The sequence below is a fragment of the Sinocyclocheilus rhinocerous genome, unplaced genomic scaffold, assembly GCF_001515625.1.
Source record: "Sinocyclocheilus rhinocerous isolate Xijiao unplaced genomic scaffold, SAMN03320098_v1.1 scaffold919, whole genome shotgun sequence".
NCBI lineage: Eukaryota > Metazoa > Chordata > Actinopteri > Cypriniformes > Cyprinidae > Sinocyclocheilus > Sinocyclocheilus rhinocerous.
In genome coordinates, this window is record NW_015637585.1 from 2377788 (window position 1) to 2396970 (window position 19183).

The 19183-nt window shown below is 36.1% G+C and overlaps 1 protein-coding gene across 4 annotated transcripts in view; it reads left to right on the forward strand.

The window, feature by feature from the left end:
- gpc5c (glypican 5c) overlaps positions 1 to 19183 on the forward strand; it is a 146710-nt gene that overhangs the window by 38283 nt on the left and 89244 nt on the right. For 3 of the 4 annotated variants that reach the window (XM_016564279.1, XM_016564280.1, XM_016564282.1), the window contains exons 4-6: positions 10249 to 10394; positions 12268 to 12327; positions 13193 to 13315. In XM_016564279.1, the coding sequence (XP_016419765.1) occupies positions 10249 to 10394; positions 12268 to 12327; positions 13193 to 13315 (329 nt within the window). The remainder of the gene's footprint in view (positions 1 to 10248; positions 10395 to 12267; positions 12328 to 13192; positions 13316 to 19183) is intronic. The other variant, XM_016564281.1, reaches the window with a different exon arrangement.

A 19183-nucleotide genomic window follows, 5' to 3' on the forward strand; every position in this document is an offset into this window, starting at 1 on the left:
GCCATGCTGCGGACGCAAGCTTCAGATGAAGAAGTGAATGATGTGTGCTCCCGGCGCTTATTTATACTATAGTCGCACCGGTAGTGATGTCATGGGCTGTTGCCGGCCAACGTGTTGTTGTTTTTTTTTCAATGTATGCTTCAGACAGGGGTCACGACAAGGCGTTCCCCATAGCGACCCCTAGAGGACGCAGTGTCTCGTTCCCTACTCACGGAACCATGGTTACATAAGTAACCTGAGACGTTCCTCTAACACTGACCAATAGGAATGCAATGATATTACCTGACTCTCTCACATGTTATAGCCATGCAGCCTTTCTCTCTGGTTTTATGACAACTGTACCTTTTATAGTTAGCAGAACAGATAGCAGAACATTACAATCTAAAAAGCATTAAAATCACTGAATTAAAAGTTAAGATCACTTAAAAGTAAAATTTAACTGCTATAAGAAACACACATTAACTCATCTGAGCTTAGTAATTAGGACTGTATTAGCTTACATTTTATTTACCCATTACAATAGTCCCTTTACAGTTACTGCTATCGTAAAAATACACGTATATGTAGGTTTAAAATTCTACAAAAGGCACATTTAATGTCCAACAACAAATATTTGAGCAAAATGCATATTCGACTCGAGAATTATTGCGCTCCACCTGTTCAGCTGTGCATGCGTGCAGCAGCGCTCGTTCACTCGCGTAAGCCTCACCCACTCCTGACAGCAGAATGGATATATTTGCATGACTTTCTAACATTTACAGATGAAAAATATACTCGTGACATGTCAGTTATGCACGGAGGAAAACACAACGTCTCAAATGCATTAAACCGCTCAAATATATTCGCTGTTTGCCAAGGTGGATCGATTTGATTCATGATCGACATTAAGGACTTTAATGCCTGCTTTTCCTCTGGTCTCCGTAGTGTTGTGATACGTCATATTCACACAGCACCAGTGATGACAGAACGCACTTGAGAAACAGTTTAGAGAGGAGAAATCAATCTACATATAAAATATTGGTCACTTTCTAAACAATAAAAGAATTAGCGCATCCACTAGTAATTATATAAGTATGTTAGAAACGATGCATCGTGATACAAATGCACACTTGTATCTGATGCAGACTTTAACTTTTTTGCCGATGCACGGAGCGAATCGGTGAATCTTCCCATCCCTAATACATACATACATATACATACATACATACCTTGCTATTAATGGGAAAAGTTTAAAAGCTGAAAAGCTCAGGATCCTCCATTCATCATCCTTCCTCTCTTTCTCTCTCTTTTTGTATTTTAAACTCTTCTTTCTATTCTTTCTTTCCCTTCTTCCAGTGATTTCATCCAATTTGGAGGGTTTTCGTAGTGATTATTGTATATTTCAACAGGTTTAAGGTCCATTAATAATTCTACTGCTAGACTGAACGACAGGATTTACACCGCAATGTTATTTCCCTACTGGAGATGGAACGGGACTGTAGACGTGAGGTCAGAGTTCATTTGAAGTGTTGTGATGTCTCAATGTTGCTAGCGTGGAAACAGACAGTCTTTCGGTGACCCGTAATTGCTGTGCCTCAAAGTGGCTGCCGACAACTGTGAGCACACGTCAGACAAAAACGAGAAAAATTTAATAATTCATTATCCTCCGTCCCAAGCAGTTAATGTGCTGCTCTACCTTATTTCCTCCGAGGTTTAACTGAGGGCTCTAATTACAGTCTTACACAGGAATTTTAATAGTAGCTTGTGCTTTAAGATAATGGAAACAAGGCCCCTGGGATTAGAAAAGATTTCCAAAGCCCAGAACTCAGACGGCCATGAGAAGAGGGGTCTGTAAAAGAGCCCTGCGTCTCTTACTCACCTTTCTCTAGCTCTCATTTACCGTTTAAAAAAAAAAAAAATTATTTCTCTTCACTTTTTATTATCTGACTCTTTCCACAAATATTGTGTAATTTGGCCTCCTTTTGCATTAGAGGCACAACTATCTTTTTTTATTTTTTATTATAAAAGCTATTAGAGATTTTTATATAAAGTATTATCTAAGAAAAAATAAAGAAAGTAACTAAGTACATTTCATGCTAGGTTTATTGTTTGATTTTATTTTGATTTTAATTTTATTTGATTAAATTTTATTTTCTTTTATTTTATTGCTAGCAGTGTTTAGACATTGTTAAACTTTAGTGAAATTGTATTAATTGTATTAAAAAATGCAAACCTCATAAAATCAATAGAAAATAAGACTTAATAAAAGAGCTACATTTTTTGCCAGGCATTTTATTTTTTATTTTTTATTTTATTTTATTTTATTTTATTTTATTTCAGTGTTTTCGACATTGTTAAACTTTGGAGAAATTTTAGTAATGGGATTAAAAAAATCCAAAGAAAATAAGACTTAAAAATAAATAATACTGAATAGTGTTTCAGGCCCTTTACTTTATTTCTGTAAAGTGCCATATCACGCTATCCCTTCACCAATCCATCTTTCCAGTGAGTAAAAAGTGAGGAATCAATTACCTCACCAAGTTTGTAACTAAAAGTGTACAAGTATTACTAAAAGTAATAATTAAAATAAATTTATCACTGAATTTAAAGCATGGATAAACAGCATATATTATATTATATTATATTATATTATATTATACACCACACTACACTACATTACTTTACATTATATTACATTACATTACATTATATTACCTTTATTTTATGTAACCCCAAGAAAATTATGGCGTGTTACTAGAAAAGCTAATATTTTGCATGGATAAGCAGCAGTGATTTGTTTTTATTTTATTTTGTTTTGTTTTTTATGTTTTATTTTATTTTATTTATTTTTTATTTTTTGTTTTATTTTTTATTTCATTTCATTTTGTACTTTATTTGATATATTTTTTAGTTTATACTTTAATTTCATTTGTTTTATTGTATATATTGTTATTTTGCTTTATTTTTATTCTATTTATTTATTAGTTTTTATTTTGGTTTATTTGTATTTTATTTTCTATTTTATTTTATTTTGTACTTTATTTTTATTTGATATATTTTCATTTCATTTAATTTCCCCTAGAAAATTATAGCCTGTTATCCGAAAAGCTACTCTGTTTTAAATATGGTTATGTTTCTTAACTCCCGCCAACACTAATTGTGGGTTGATTCAAATTTAACCAGTACTGTATCATAACCCTCCCGTGCATCAGGGACGTCGACCGTGACCCAGATTCTAAAGAAACTGAATGGAGACGTTAACAGAAGCCTGACCTTTAGATGACTTGGAAGAATTTCCTCATTCTTGCTTTGTTATGCTCATGCACATTTTTGGTTCCTAAACAGAGTTCTGTCTGATTTGGTTTCCCAGTGCATCATCTTTCAAAATGTTGTTTACATTGATGTTTTGGGGAGGCAGTTACATTAGAGGCTGGCGACATCCGTTTGCTGGAAAACCAGATTGCAAATCATATGTGAATGATTATGACAAACTGCCGAGAAACTGGAAATATGCTCGTAAACAGAATATTTACAGTTTAGAGTGAAATATAGAGGAGAGCAAAGGAGATCTGAGGGGATAGTAGAGGAGAGGGACGAGGTGAGGAGAGGAAAGGAAAGGAGAGAGGCGAGGAAAGTGAGTGTAACAGCCGCTGAGTCAGCCAGTCTGGGGTCAGATCCTCAGCACCCATCTGTTTGTAAAGAGAAAAAAGTTTTTTAAGAGAATTATGAGAGAGAGAGGATGATTTATATGTGGGAAGCTTTCTGAGGTGGAGTGTGTGTCCAGACCACAAACTTGGCTGAGACAGACTGAGGAGACAAATAGCATATAGGAAACATATACAGCAATGCACAGCTTAGAAATGTCCATTGCGACAGACAATGTGTTTGTTGTTTGTTCGTTTAGTGGCTGTAAATTCCATTTGCAACTTCCAGTCGGCATCTTCAAATGCAAAACATAAAACATGATTGGATGTGCCACAATTTAAACCTCGCTGCTGATTTCTGTCTCTCTCTTTTTCCTGAGGGTGTTGTGGGTTAGTAGTTAATCATCTTGGCTGGATTGAAATTAACTGAAATTATGAAATAAAATCCAGATGATTTTTTTTTTTTTTTAACTCCCGCCAACACTAATTGTGGGTTGATTCAAATTTAACCAGTACTGTATCATAACCCTCCCGTGCATCAGGGACGTCGACCGTGACCCAGATTCTAAAGAAACTGAATGGAGACGTTAACAGAAGCCTGACCTTTAGATGACTTGGAAGAATTTCCTCATTCTTGCTTTTTTTGCTCATGCATATTTTTGGTTCCTAAACAGAGTTATGTCTGATTTGGTTTCCCAGTGCATCATCTTTCAAAATGTTGTTTACATTGATGTTTTGGGGAGGCAGTTACATTAGAGGCTGGCGACATCCGTTTGCTGGAAAACCAGATTGCAAATCATATGTGAATGATTATGACAAACTGCCGAGAAACTGGAAATATGCTCGTAAACAGAATATTTACAGTTTAGAGTGAAATATAGAGGAGAGCAAAGGAGATCTGAGGGGATAGTAGAGGAGAGGGACGAGGTGAGGAGAGGAAAGGAAAGGAGAGAGGCGAGGAAAGTGAGTGTAACAGCCGCTGAGTCAGCCAGTCTGGGGTCAGATCCTCAGCACCCATCTGTTTGTAAAGAGAAAAAAGTTTTTTAAGAGAATTATGAGAGAGAGAGGATGATTTATATGTGGGAAGCTTTCTGAGGTGGAGTGTGTGTCCAGACCACAAACTTGGCTGAGACAGACTGAGGAGACAGTTAGGAAACATACAGTATATAGCAATGCACAGTTCAGAAATGTCCATTGCTACAGACAAACTTGTGTTTGTTTGTTTGTTGTTTGTTTGTTTGTTTATTTGGTGGATGTAAATTCCATTTACAACTTCCAGCTGGCACTTCCAGCAATCTACAAATGCAAAACATAAAATGTTGGATGTGCCACATATTAAATCTCACCGTCTCTCCCTTTTTCCTGAGGGTGTTGTGGGTTAGTAGTTAATCATCTGGGCTGGATTGAAATTAACTGAAATTATGAAATAAAATCCAGATGATTTTTTTTTTTTTTTAAGAAAGCGTTAGTTGCAACAGAAACGTTTTGGGTGTTTTTGATTAAGTAATATGTTTGTTCATTTAATAATATAAAAATTATATAAATATTCAAAATATTTTTTTATTTTAATAACAAATAATGACAAAAACAATTATAAAAAAAGTTTAAATATCAGTCTGTCTTTTTTTTCTTAAAATTAAAAAAATAAAATTTGGAAAAAAGTAATGATAAAAAAAGTAAAAAGTAATTAGTTGCACAAAACCAGTTTAAAATAGTTTAAAAATAGGATTAATATAAGTTTTTTTTGAACAGTCTGTTTATTGAGATGTAACAATATGTAACAGTAATACAACAATATTGTAGTTACTTATTTTTTACATATGAAAGCAAGGAAAAACACAAAGAAAAAAAAGAAAAGTAAAACGGCACAGGTTATTTCAGATAGTGACATGGTATGGGAATTTGAGAATACAAAACATGCATGCAGGCATACAATGATTAATATAAGTTGCATATATTATAAAAATTATATAAATATTTTTAAAATATTGTTTTTTATTAACTGTTGTTCTTAAGAAAAATAGTGTGAAAAAAGTGAAGTTGCTCAAAACTTTTTATATTATTTTGTGTTTTGTTTTTTGTTTTGTTTTGTTTTATTAAATTAGGAAAGAAATCAACCTATCAATGTCTTCTTATAGTTGTCTTTGTTCTTTTAACTTGGATGGAGAAAGTATTTTAGCAATTTTTATCAACGGAGATTCTCAGAATTGTGCCATTGATGTACGGCACACGTAATCAAGTTAGTAGCGCTGTGGGTCTGAAACGGTTTGCTCTGTTACGAGAGTAGAATGCATGTGGAGATGCAAAGTTCACAAATAGATCGCACACACACGCACACGCACACACACACATGCACACACACACACACACACACACAGAGATCATTAATCAGCTGATTGTGTATGTGTGAGTATCAGCGTGGCAACAGTGAAGCCAAACAAAGCAGCCAGAGAATCACAGTTCAAGCACACACTCAAGCCAGACCTACATGAAAAACAAGCCGCTAACTGAACAGTGAAGCTGGCTTCTCCTCCCATACTGGCACAGCCACGGCCTGATTCTGAACACTGTTTAATTCAACACCACTGAGACGTTCTCTGATATTGTTCAAACAGTGCTGGCATTTAAAAAATCATTTTGGCATTTCCTTTTTTAAAATGTGAAGCAGCGGTTAGATGCATTTTCTTTTGCAGTAGAAACATTAGTGTTCCTATGTCATTGGCTTTGACAGTCTGCACATTCCCACCTGATTTAGATCAGTTTGGATTGCTGGAAGTGATTAAAGTGATGTCTGTCTATCTATCTGTCTGTCTGTCTGTCTGTCTGTTTGTCTGTCTGTCTGTGTTGTTCTATCTATCTGTCTGTCTGTTGTTCTATCAATCCGTCCGTCCATCCATCTTTCTCTTTTGAGTTTTGGGCAAGAGAGCACGGACAAAGTTGCACTGTCTCTGGAGCAGATTCTTACATCAACAAACTTCATCACACACCATCACCACATCATGCAACTCAATACTCCCCCCAGAGAGAGACTTACACAAACATGACGACTGAAGGAAAAGTCTGTCTTTAAAACAGACAGTCCTCTGAAAAAGATATAGATCGAGCGGTTGGCACATATAAAGATCACATGCCTTAAATTAGACTTCCTCATAGTGCACTGTAGTAAAACTGCAGCCAAACACCCGCTACCAACCACAAATACACAGTCAGTCTGTTACCCAAGGCCAGGCGCTCACAGCTCCCACATGTGTCTTCCTCTGAGACTCCATCCACGTGGGATAAAGCACCGTTCAGACCCTGTCTAATCACACCCGGAATGTTTCACACACTGGCATTTCACAGATATTACAAGGACGGACAGGTGCACGCATACTCGCCAGACAAGAGCAAACTTCTGCTTTCAACAGTAGGTAATTGAGTAACAGTTGACCAGTGGAATGACCCATTGTGTTTAGCGTCACAGATCAGGGTGTCGCTGAGGTCACTTCTGCCTCTCTCTCACATACGCATGTTTAATGCCTATTTTCACATGCTTTCGATTCTTTAAAAGATCTGTGTTGTCGCTTAAGACTGGCTTTTTGCTGTAATGTGGTGTTATAAGACACTGAGGTCCATTATTCTAGATGAATACTTGTTAAATATAGTTTTACCCCAAGGAGCAGAACAAATTGTTCAAAAATATCTCCATTAATAATAATATGTTGTTATGGATACTAAAGAACAAGTTTACCTTTTTGGCTATCTAAATAATAGCTGCACTATAAGCCTTATAGTGGTGAACTGAGACAAATTGCTGATGAACTAATATGCTTCAGTGTCTTCAACCAGTTCTTATAATATATATGTATGTATATGTGTGTGTGTGTATATATATATATATATTAATTTAAACCTTGTATTGACACATTGGATGATTGACATTGACAGGTGAGTTAAGTGTCGTAGAAGTCACCTGTCAGTCATCCACTGTGCTAAAAAAAAGTTTTCAGAAGAGATAAGTGTTTACACTACAAATGTGTTTTTGACCACCTCTGAGTGTTGATAAAATGAACAAATCTCAAAACATTCTGCACCCCATTTACAGGAGAAGGAGATCTGGAGAAGGCCATTGGGTTCATTCTGGGCCACAGACATTTAGTTTTTACCATCAGATCGTCTGTCATGTTTTAGAGAGAAGACTTTGTGGATTTATTGAATTTTTATTAACTTATCAAATTAGCCAAGCCTTACAGGAAAAAAATTCCCAGGCTTTCTGAATGGAAAATAATTTAATACTGGACACTGGGAAACTTCCGGAGAGAAATTCCATCCATGTATAAAGAAGCTCATGTAACTGCCTGAATCTCAGATTAAAAAGAGTTTCTTTTCACTTAAATATGATTTTTTTTTTTTTTTAAATATGCAGAACTGCAGCTGATTTCTAACCTAAATTACATAAAACTGACTAGGATGAAGAAAATAAATTATCCATGGAACAGGATAAAATACATGACAGTTCAAGGATAACCGTTGTGTGTTTGAGATACTCTGTCCAAAATCCACCGCTGGGTTTATTTGTGGGGAAACGATGGTTCCCATGCTGTTCGTCAAAAAGAAGGATGAAAAATATTTACAATAGAGGGTAAATCAATAAACTACACAGAATACAACAAAATCAAAACACAAATATTTTCCCAGCACTCCCACATTTTTGGCCGATATCCATAATGCCTCATTCTCTTTAGGCTCAAAGACACTGATTCGGTTTATTATTATTCATTAAAGCTGATATTTAACACATGTCAGTGTTTAATAATGTTTGCACAAGCTCTTAAGTATATTAAATGTACTTATATCAGGTATCTTAAATATACTGTTGTTTAATAAATGCTTTAAATGTTCTTTTCCTTTAGCCTGGTATGTGTCCAGAATGATATCTGATTCTTACGGACTCTATGTGTGTGTGTGTGTGTGTGTGTGTGTTTTGAGAGAGCTGCTATTTGTGGATCTTGAAATACATCTTGTAGTGAACAGATTGATTTAAAGACACTAAAAATTGTATTTTTAGTTTTTATTCAGGAGAATGAAGCTAAACTGTAAAGTATGTGGAGCAGATGCAGTTTCATTGTTGGGTCTGAATCAAACCCTGAGCCCATTTTTGTGGTAGTCTAGTCATTTCTTTGCATACAGTGGTAAAGGCCCATCTCACTCTCAGATATTTTTAGACATTTTTAGATTTGACTTAAGACTTAGATTTAGTTATTTAGGATATTTTGTCTATAAATGAACTTTTCTAGTAGTGAAGGCCATCCGTTTCCGAACCAAGTTTTCCAGTTTTTTCAAGTAATTTTAGCAGTTTTGTTTTTGAGGACTTTTTAAGAAATTGGACATTGCAAGTGTAACAAAACATTGCCCTGATGACCCAAATGTTCTTCATATCATCCTAAAAAATGTTCATGAAATGTACGTCTTTTGACTTCAAAATATCACTTTAAATTGTCATGTTACTTGCCATTTCTGTAATTTCTTTAGTGAAAATTGTTTCTACTGTCAGAAAAAAAGGTACAAAGCTGTCACTGGGACGGTACACTAAGGTACAAAAGCTAAAAGGCCCTAAATAGTGCATATTTTGTACCATATAAGTATCTATTCTAAAGTGTACATATTAGGACCTTTAGAAAAGAATACTGTCCCCGTGACAGTTTTGTACCTTTCTTTCCAATCTTAGTTACACCATTTATTTCAGTGTATTTATCCTGCAGAGTTGCACCTTGTTATTCATTCAGGTTGTAAAGCGAGTGACGGAGCGAAGATTGTCTTTTTCCTGTCCTCCGCCCTTATGTCCGAGCTCCCAGAGCAATGACAAATGATGCAAGAGATAAAGATTTATTCATGCCAAATAAAATTGTCATTATTAGAGGTGACTGATATGAGAGGGCAAAAACTGAGGGTAATCATTTGGATCGCTGTAGTCGAGTCTGCTTTGACTAATGGACTGGTGACGTCTGCCGAAGCTTTTAGTGGGATGAAACGCCATTGATTAAATGTGTGTGTGTGTGAGAACGAGGAAGACACAGAGGTGAAGGAGGTTTAGATATAAAAGCAAATGCAAATTGAGATCCTGTGTTACAGCAATAGTCTCTAATGAGATAAACTGGCTTATACACAGACTACACGTTTGTTTTTCCATCACGGTAGGGATTTTCCATTGACTTTTGTTGTTGTTAGACTGAGCTAATGATATTTTTTGGCCCCTAAGCCTACACACGACCCTCACAGAATCCTTTCTGCATTTTTAGATTTTTATTAAGACGTTATTTCGTTTGTTTATTAAGCTGTTTTCCTTGTGGAGGCCGTTGGCTGCTTCCCACAGTGTAACTGATTTCAGGTTTTACTATGCTTGAGGATATTTGATCCCCAAAATATAAGCAAAACCAGAGCCAGACACACGTGCTCAAACACACCACACACACACTGTCTCTGTCTGAGGTCCTAATTCATTCATGGCTTTAATGTGATCTGTTACTGTCTCTGCTTTTCCATTAGTTTCATTTATCACAGAGACAAACACACTTACGTCATCCGTTCGGTCTTCCTGAAGGGACAGAGCATAACCCTCTCTCATCTGTGTCTCTCTGTCTTTCAGGTGGATAAGGTATGTGGTCACTCTTCAAATGCTTCTTCAACCACAGTCAGGACGTTTCCTCCGACTTCAGTCACCCCTCCACCTGCCAACAGCTCACAGGACGTTCCAGGAGTCGATAAGATCGGCATGTTGGCGCACCTTCACAGGTTAGACTGGATCCCAAGACTCATTTATTGAAAAACCCATTTTTACAGCTCTTTGCTATTTAAAAGCCTTGAGGTAGAGTATCATAGGTTTGTTTGTTTGTTTTTTTGGAACCTGAAGATCTGCCTGTAAATAATAAATTAGAGATGCACCAATATTTACATTTATAGGCCAATACCAATAATTGATATGACAACCAATATTATACATTTACTGGTAGCTGATAGGATATAGTTAATCTAAAACCATTTTAAATATTTTAAATTTTAATAAATTGTTTTAGAATCTATTTTTTATTTAATTCAAATAATTTCACACACACACACACACAATAAAATAATAAATTTAATAAAAAAATAAATAATGGATTTAAATTGATACAAAATGGACATCTGTATATATTTTTTTATTTTATGTATTATTTATTTAAATATATGTATTCCTTTATGTATTTATTTTTAATTCTGTTATCAATTGTTGACATATAACAGTCAAACTGTCCCATATTCTGAATTTTTTAAGGGTTCATTAATGAATTTTAACCTGCTATCAAATGAAATGTAGCATCAAAACATTTAAAAATGTGTCCATCATTTCTACTATCAAACACACTTTTGCAATCTGGCATAGAAAGACATTATGACATGTACATAAAAATAACCTCTATTATCTGTTTAAATCAGTTTAATCAGACCTATTCCAATAATAAAAGCAATAATATTGAACAATATGGCAATGACTACCGATATATTGTGCATCTGTATTAAAAACTCCTCTGCTAGGCCCATGATTCCTTGCTGTCTGAAATAAGAAACACGTCATGATGTGTGTGTAAATATATATGCAGGTAGACATGCTTTGAGCAAACATACACATATACCCATTTGGCAAGACACTGATTTAAAAATATGCTATCGGACATTTAACTAAGTGTCTTCAGACCCGTATCTTGAAGGTCCTCACAAACGCTGCAGATAGCCATCACTAAATGGTAGGCTGGCAAGGACGGTGCTGTAACTGGCATTGAGACTGCAGGAACAGAGAGAGATAAATGGATTAGAGTTTTTTTTCCGGTGTGCAGGAGTCAGTGGAGCAGAGGACAGCAAACACTCATCACTGTACGGATGACATCATCTCTCTGCACTAAGAGCCTTGGAAATGCTCTGGCTGGCAGGCCTGGAAATTTATAAATGAAAAATGTACAATTATTTTCAAAGAATAGCTAAAGCACTCCATCATTGTTAAGATCAGAGGTCAGAACACAATGTTATACTTGGTTAAATAGAATAAATTATAATAGACTGCTAGGTTGTCTGTTACGTCCATGTTGAACCTCCATCGACATGAATAATGGAGCTCAACAGCAGGGTTCTGGAAGTAAAAATTCATAGTTCATAGTTAATTTTATGGATGAATTTTAACTAAAGACATTAGTAATGTTTTTGAAGCATTAAAGCAACATGAAACCCAGAATGATTCAATTATGTCATTAATTCCCTCAAAATGTTAAATACGTCTCTTTTTGTGTAATTAAAAAAAAAAAAAAAAAATTTCGTTGTGATCTCAGTGCTTGGTCTGGTTAAGTTTTAACCCTTGACGTTTTTTTCTGAGGGAAAAGTACTTCCTGAATCCGCCTGGTTGAGTTTCATTGCTAGTGTGATGTAACCCATCTTTCAGGTCTGGTTTGCATGTGCATGAGTGATTTTTATTTCTCCATGGTCATGATTATTCTCTCCCTTTCTCACCATCATCCCCTCCCCCTGTTTTGTTGCCCTTTGGTTTCTTCCATCTCTCTCTTCTCCCCTCCAAACTGCTTGCCTCGTCCTCCTCTGGACTGTTCCATTGTCTTGTACTGGGGGGTTTGACCGTTATCAGTTCACTCCCTCTGAAAACCTCCAAGAGCGATAGAGGTAGAACTCTGAAAAAGGTTGCACGGTAAGCATGAATACATTTACTAAAAAGTTGCATTTATTTCTGATTATCTTTCTTAAAAATTTGAATCTGTGTGTGTACTTTCCTTGGGTAATATAGGTTAGCCCCGCCTCTTTTTACCCACTTACTACAGTTACCTTCCCAGTTAGGGTGTTTTCACACTAGTGTTTTTAGTGCAGATCGGGTCCTTTTGTCATTACAGTTTGGTTTGTTTGGTTGCTGTGGAAGCTGAAAAGTTGTACCCAAGTCTGACTATGGTTCATGTGGTTTCCCGTCTGATTCACATTTGGTATGAATGCAGTCTGGCCTAATGTTTGCATGTGAACCACTAATGTTAACACATAATTTGTTCGATATTGACTCTGGATGTTATTTAGAAACTGAAAACTGAATGTTTTTTAGAAATGTGGTCTGATGGGAGAGGGATCGAGTTGAACTTGGGTTCAAATCAAGCAAACAAACCAAAGTGTGAAAAACAGTTTTAGTCATTTTAAATTCAGGTTGCCTGATTGGTTCCTTACTAAGCATGTGACCCGTAACTACATACCTCCATGCTTTTGTCTCTGTAAAGGTTGTCCTTGAAATAAACATGTTTGGACAGACAATTTTTCATTTCCATCTCTCCACCAGATCCATCTGAAAGTGGGACAAAATGCACACACCCATTTAATTAATATATATATATTTTTTTTATTGTATTTTTTTTTCTTCATATACTTAAAGTAATACTATATAATTAAATGCTTAAATGTGTTCCTAAAACAATGGATTCTCTGGGTTTTATCTTTCAAATCATTTAAAAACCTTAATATTTCACAGTGTTACTTATTATCTGCATGTGTTGTTCATTTATTGATTTGTGTTGTAGGGAGTTTACGGGGTATATCTCCCGGTATAAGTCTTTCTTCTCCATACTTCCGGAGACGTTGTGCGAGGGAGAGATGGGCGTCGACGAGCTCACGTGTTGGAGTGGAGATGACGTAGTCAAAAGGTGAGCCATTCAGTGTGTACAGATCAATTACTTTTCAATAGGAAACTCGTTTTGAGGTTAGGACAAAGTGTAAGATGGACTGAGTATGTGCGAGTGCACAACACATTGCGTTATTTTTAAAACTAATTATGTTTTTTCTTTTGACCCTGCTTTAAAAAATCACTTAAACCAGACAAAGGTTAGTTTAAGTGTGTTTTTTTTCCAGCAATGCAAACCTGAAGTTATACAGTCATAGGTTTGCCAGCTCCCATCTGGCTTGGGTCTGGTATGTGTATATGGGCTCTCAAGAACAAAGAAACACATCATTGCAAATAATCACTCAAGAAAGTACAGACGGAAAAGCCAATTGCACCCACAGAGCTCCTCCATTAACAAGAATTTACCTTTGGGCCACACCGACTGACTCCTAATAGATTTCTAACAAATCTGTTGCCTCTCAGACAGAAGTGTTTACTTTGAGAATGGATGTCTGACTCCAATTTCATGCCTCAAAAGATAACTCACCCTAACGACCAATGACAAACAACTTAACTGATGTAAGGTAACACAGAGGATTGCTGTTGCATTAACAGCCAGGAGACATTGAAGTTGCCAAGTTTTGATTTCTTTGTTTCCCCCCGTAATCTTTCTCTCTCTCTCTCTTGCCAAATTCTTCAAGTTTTTGTCTCAGAGTGATTTGGGGTAGTTGTACAGCGCCAAGGCTGTTTTGTGGTGTTTGTGGCCCAACGAAAGTCTCTTTCTCTCACATCCATCACTCTCTCGTTCTCAGAGAGGTCACACGGCAAATGACGATCTGTATTTCATTTGCCTGCTGGCTTCACTTCTTAAGCACCATCAGCAGAACATGCAATTATGACAATATTCTCTCTTTCTCTCCCTCACTCGCACTCGTTCCGTCCCCTCATACCCAAATGTGGTTGCCCTACCTCCCATCGATCTCTATAGCAACCAACCAAATTCTGGCCATCAACAATGCAGCGGAAAAGAGAAAGACTGATAGAAATAATCTGTATATGGCTCTCCTCCATGTTAATGCCTTTATTAAAAGCAGGCTACTGGTGGTACCATAGTGTTAGATGGTAATATTATGGTATACTATGGTACTGAATGATTTGTACTGTGGTGATATTGGTCAAAAGTATCAGCTTTATAGAACACACTGTATTTTTTAAGCTTGTGCTTTCTGTGAGCTTGTGCTTTCTGCTTTCTGGGGGGAGGAAATTGTGCACTGGTGAATCGTTCCCATAAGACCGGGCATGTGTATTAAAGCAAACAGGGTTGATTTAGATTTCTTGTTGACTTGGAGCAACATGTAAGGACTGTGATCTCCACTTAAAACGCTACTTTACGCTAACTCTACTGCAGTCCAAAAAAGACTCAATTAATCAGTCTTTGAAATTTGGCCTAACAATCTGTGTTTCCACCAGAACAGTCTGTCTACCAGCGAGATGCAGAAGAGAAAAAAATACAAGATATTTGTTACATTTTGTGCCTATTTGGAATTGACTAGACTTGTTTAGACCAGCTAGAAAACTTTTTTTATAGTAGTTTTAGCTTTTTAGCAGTTCACCTTAAATCATCCAGGGTCTCTGTGACTCGCTTTGGATGCTCTTTCACATTTGGGTTGGTGTTAGTCCACTTTGTATCCTGCTAAATGTTCATATGTTGATCAGATGGGTAGTGTGATGTAGTGGCTGAGGCTATAAGTTCAAATCACACAAGGGACAGTCTATAAGCCATCAACGCAGTGTTCTTAGGGACAGTTCCACTTGAGTAAAGTGTGCTAGAGTCATTTTGTATAAAACATATGTTGCAAGACTGCTACTTAACAGTTTCTACACAGCAGATCTTCCCTCTCCACTCTGGACACCAAACTAGACTGGTGAATAGAGTGATTGATAATCTCACATTCCAGTTTAGATTTAGATTGATCCCTTTATCTGAGATTTGATCCCTGCTGGTCTCAGAACTCAAGTCCAAACTGAATAATATTGAAGATAAGGTAACTCCCATGAACCACATTATTTGAAATCTTCCATCTCTGTATATCAGCACTGAATTCTGGACACAACTGTCAAAGATAATCCATTTCATGCTTTTAAGACCATGATTAAAAAAAAAAAAAAGTAAAGCAGAGCACTGGTAAAACATCTACTTTACAATATATACTATACTATATATTCTGTTCATCTTTTATTTTATACTTTGGATATATACATGCACACACATAATATAATATCTATTATAATACTACATAAATACATATAAAAAACAAGATGTTTTGCCATTTTTACCAGTTGTCAGTGGAGAAAGATGCACTTTGCTAGCAGGTGACAATATTACAACTGCATTGGTTTCTAGCTCATTGCTTTTCTTGGTTATGGTCAGTTAGAGTAAAAACTCATATTAGAATAGAAGAGATGTGTTTAATCACTTTTTGTTTCACACTGAGTTTTGGGTGTTTGTTATGTATCCTAAAAGTGGCATAGTTCACTCAAAAATGAAAATTGTCTTCATTTACTCACCCTCATGTCTTTACAAACCTGTTTTACTTACTTTGAAACAAACAAAGATATTATGAAAATTTCTCAGCACTTTTTATCCTTCCAGTGAAAGTAAAAGAGGTCTTTTTTTATTAGACATGGGCTTGGAACTTGGATCAAGAGTAAATTATGATTTTTTAAAATTATTATTTATATTATTTATTAAGTTTTATTCATGCTGACAGTGATTTCATCGCTAGAGATCACTGTAATAAGTCACTGCACTTTTATTAAAAAGTAAGTGAACTTCACTCTTTGCTCTCCCATTGGTAGTCACTGCTCATTTACACGAAGAAATCAGCTCAAATTTATCACTAATATTAATTTTTCAAACAGTGGTAGCCAGAGAGAGGTAGCTAGACATTGATAAATACACAAGATTCAAAGACTAAAGTGAATCCAATGCAGTGAGCACCTCTGAAGGTGAGGGTCGTCCTGCATAAGAATGCAGGGAGGTCTCTCAGGGGCTGCTGTGCTGAATCTGGGTCCCCCGCGGCCTGGAGCCGGAACAAAGGGCCTCCTGTGAGCTCTGTGTGGGAAACAGTGGAGGAGAGAATCCCAACGCCCAGCCTGGGAATGTGCCCTCTAAATACATGGAGCAAAACCCATACAGAGAGAATAAACATTGCACACACACATGGATGTCTCTTTCTCTGTAATTGTGTCACATTCGCTTCATCAGTCAGATGTACGTGAAGGTTCATGTTCATGCACAGATGACTTCAAAGCATGTCAGATGGAATGGTGATTTGGTTTCTCATTTGTTTTCAGCTCTTTCATGCTAGGCTTCTGGAAATACTCAACAGCAGATATCAGACACGAAACGGCGACAATGCGAGCGTGTGTTTGCGTGTATGTGGATCTGTCCATGCGTGTCCGTTCTCTGGTCATGGTTCTGGAGGACTCTGGGATGTTTGGTCAGAGATTCTGAATGCCACAGATTTTTATGCCCACACGATAAACCAGTTGTTTACCATTCACACATCTGGAAACCATTCAGTCAGCCTGATCTGCTCTCTCTCTCTCTCTCTGTCTCTCTCTCTCTCTCTTTCTGTTTCCTTCTTTCCTCTTACTCAGTATATCAGTGCCTTGTTCTGTCTCTTCCTCTGTGTGTGGCCCTCATCCACAGATCACACCACTGAGGCACATTTAAAGTTGTCTTTCTTGAGGACCACTGTGGCGTTGATAATTCTGATTTTTGTGTGTGTGTGGGTTGATGGAAATGCTAGAAATGGTGAGAAATGTCCTTCCTTTAGATTAAAACGTTTGATTAGAGATGTTAGCAGATATTTATTTATTTATTTAATGGGAAATGATCTCAGTAATCATATGGTCAGTAATTGTAAATGTTGAATTTCCATCGTTATTTTATTTAATTTTTTATTTAATTTTATTTTTTTAGCTGAATAAAACTTTTAATACCCTAAATAAGTCCTCATTTGTAAGTTGCTTTGGATAAAAGCGTCTGCTAAATGACTAAATGTAAATGTAAAGCAGTATAATAATATTATTATTGCTATCAGTGGAGAAAAATTTAGTTTTTGTAGTTTTTTTTCCTAAGAGATGAAAACATATTACAGCTACAGTTTTCTAGCTCCATTGTATTGATAATTCTGATTTTTGTGTTTTGATAGAAATGGTGATGTTCAATATGATATTTAATTACTTTTGAGGTTATTTTAATACCAATATTAAACACAATATATGATGACGAATTAGCATTTTATTTATTTTATTTTATTTTATTTTTTATTTTTTTTGTTTGGTTTGGTCAAAGGACTGCATGCTGTTTATAATTAGTTCATATTAATATCTATATGTAACTTGTTTTGGGTTTGGGTCAGTAATTATAATTAGCTTTATTTAAAAGCAATAGAAGTCTTTGGTATGCCCTCAATTGGATAACTAATTGAATGTATATGTATGAGTGTGTGATAAGTGGTCATATTTAATAATGTAAGTCGAGACAGCTGAGTGCACCCTGGAATAGAGGACACCCGACCCATTCCCATGACCCACATACATACACTGTGGACCAGAACACACACACGCACAAGAAAGTTTTGAGTTGGTTATTGTCTTCGGTGGTCACTGCAGTGACATAATATGACAAATAGACAGAAAGTGAGTAAAGCTTTGCTTTCCATCACCTTTTTAGACTGTATTCTAAAGGGAGGGTGTAAAATTAGCTTTAATTGGTTGTTTTCATGGTTGATTAGTCCTGACTAGAGTCTTTGTAGTTCCCTGTCTGCTTGCTGCTTTTTTCTGGCATCTATATTTGCTTTGTTCTAATTAACAACACTGTTCTCACGTCTTTGTTAAGCTCTGTGCTCTAGAACCCGTGAGACTCGCACGTTCTGGAACGTGCTTCTGGCGAAAGGACAAAAACAATCCTCCCCTTATATAAGACCCTGAATTTAATTATCTGAATCAATCCGGGGAGGGACACAGACGATTCTATTCCACATTTCATTCCAGAGACGCATGGCTGAATCAGATCCGAAAACATCACCTCAGGGCCCTTCAGAGGCGATCCACAAGTGGTGTTGAAAATCAGAAGTTCGTACTAGAGATGGGCGAGACATTACAGACTCATCAACGCTGGGACTATAGAGCAGACACTGAATTCATTTGGGAGTTGGTCAGTCTGGTTGGATTTTTGACCCCGTAGAGAGAGAGAGGAAAAACAAGCGGAAAATCTGTTGAATGTAACATGGCAAGACAAAAGAATTTAAAAAATGTTATCGTTTTCAGTTGGCCAGACCAGAAACATTTCCCCCGGCTGGATATTGGCCACATGTTGTCGTGTTAGCAATTATTGAATGAATGTTTTGTTTTCAACCAAATATATTTGTAAAGTGAGCTTGTACGGTTCAAACAGACCAGCATGATTTCCCATCTTTTCCAGGCTGGTTTATGTAGGTACTGGTCTAGCGGTTTAAGGTTGAGTGTTTATTATTATTATTTAATTTTTGGCAACTTTTCTCGTCATGTGTCCTTTTCCATGTTGAAATATTTTAGTATCATTTTACAATGAAGTTCAATGTGTTAACATTAGATAATGCTTCAGGTACAGTACTTTACAAAATGTGTTAATTGGGTTTATTTTACATATATTAATACATTTTTACATTTTAATTTGTGCAACCACAAATGAATAACAATTTTACATGAGCTTGGGGTTGGTAAGATTTTAAAAATGTTTTTAAAATAAGTCTCGTATGCTCACCAAGGCTGCATTTATTTGATCAAAAATACTGTAAAGCTGTAATGTTATGAAATATTGCAATTTTAAACAACAGTTTTCTATTTGAATGTTTTAAAA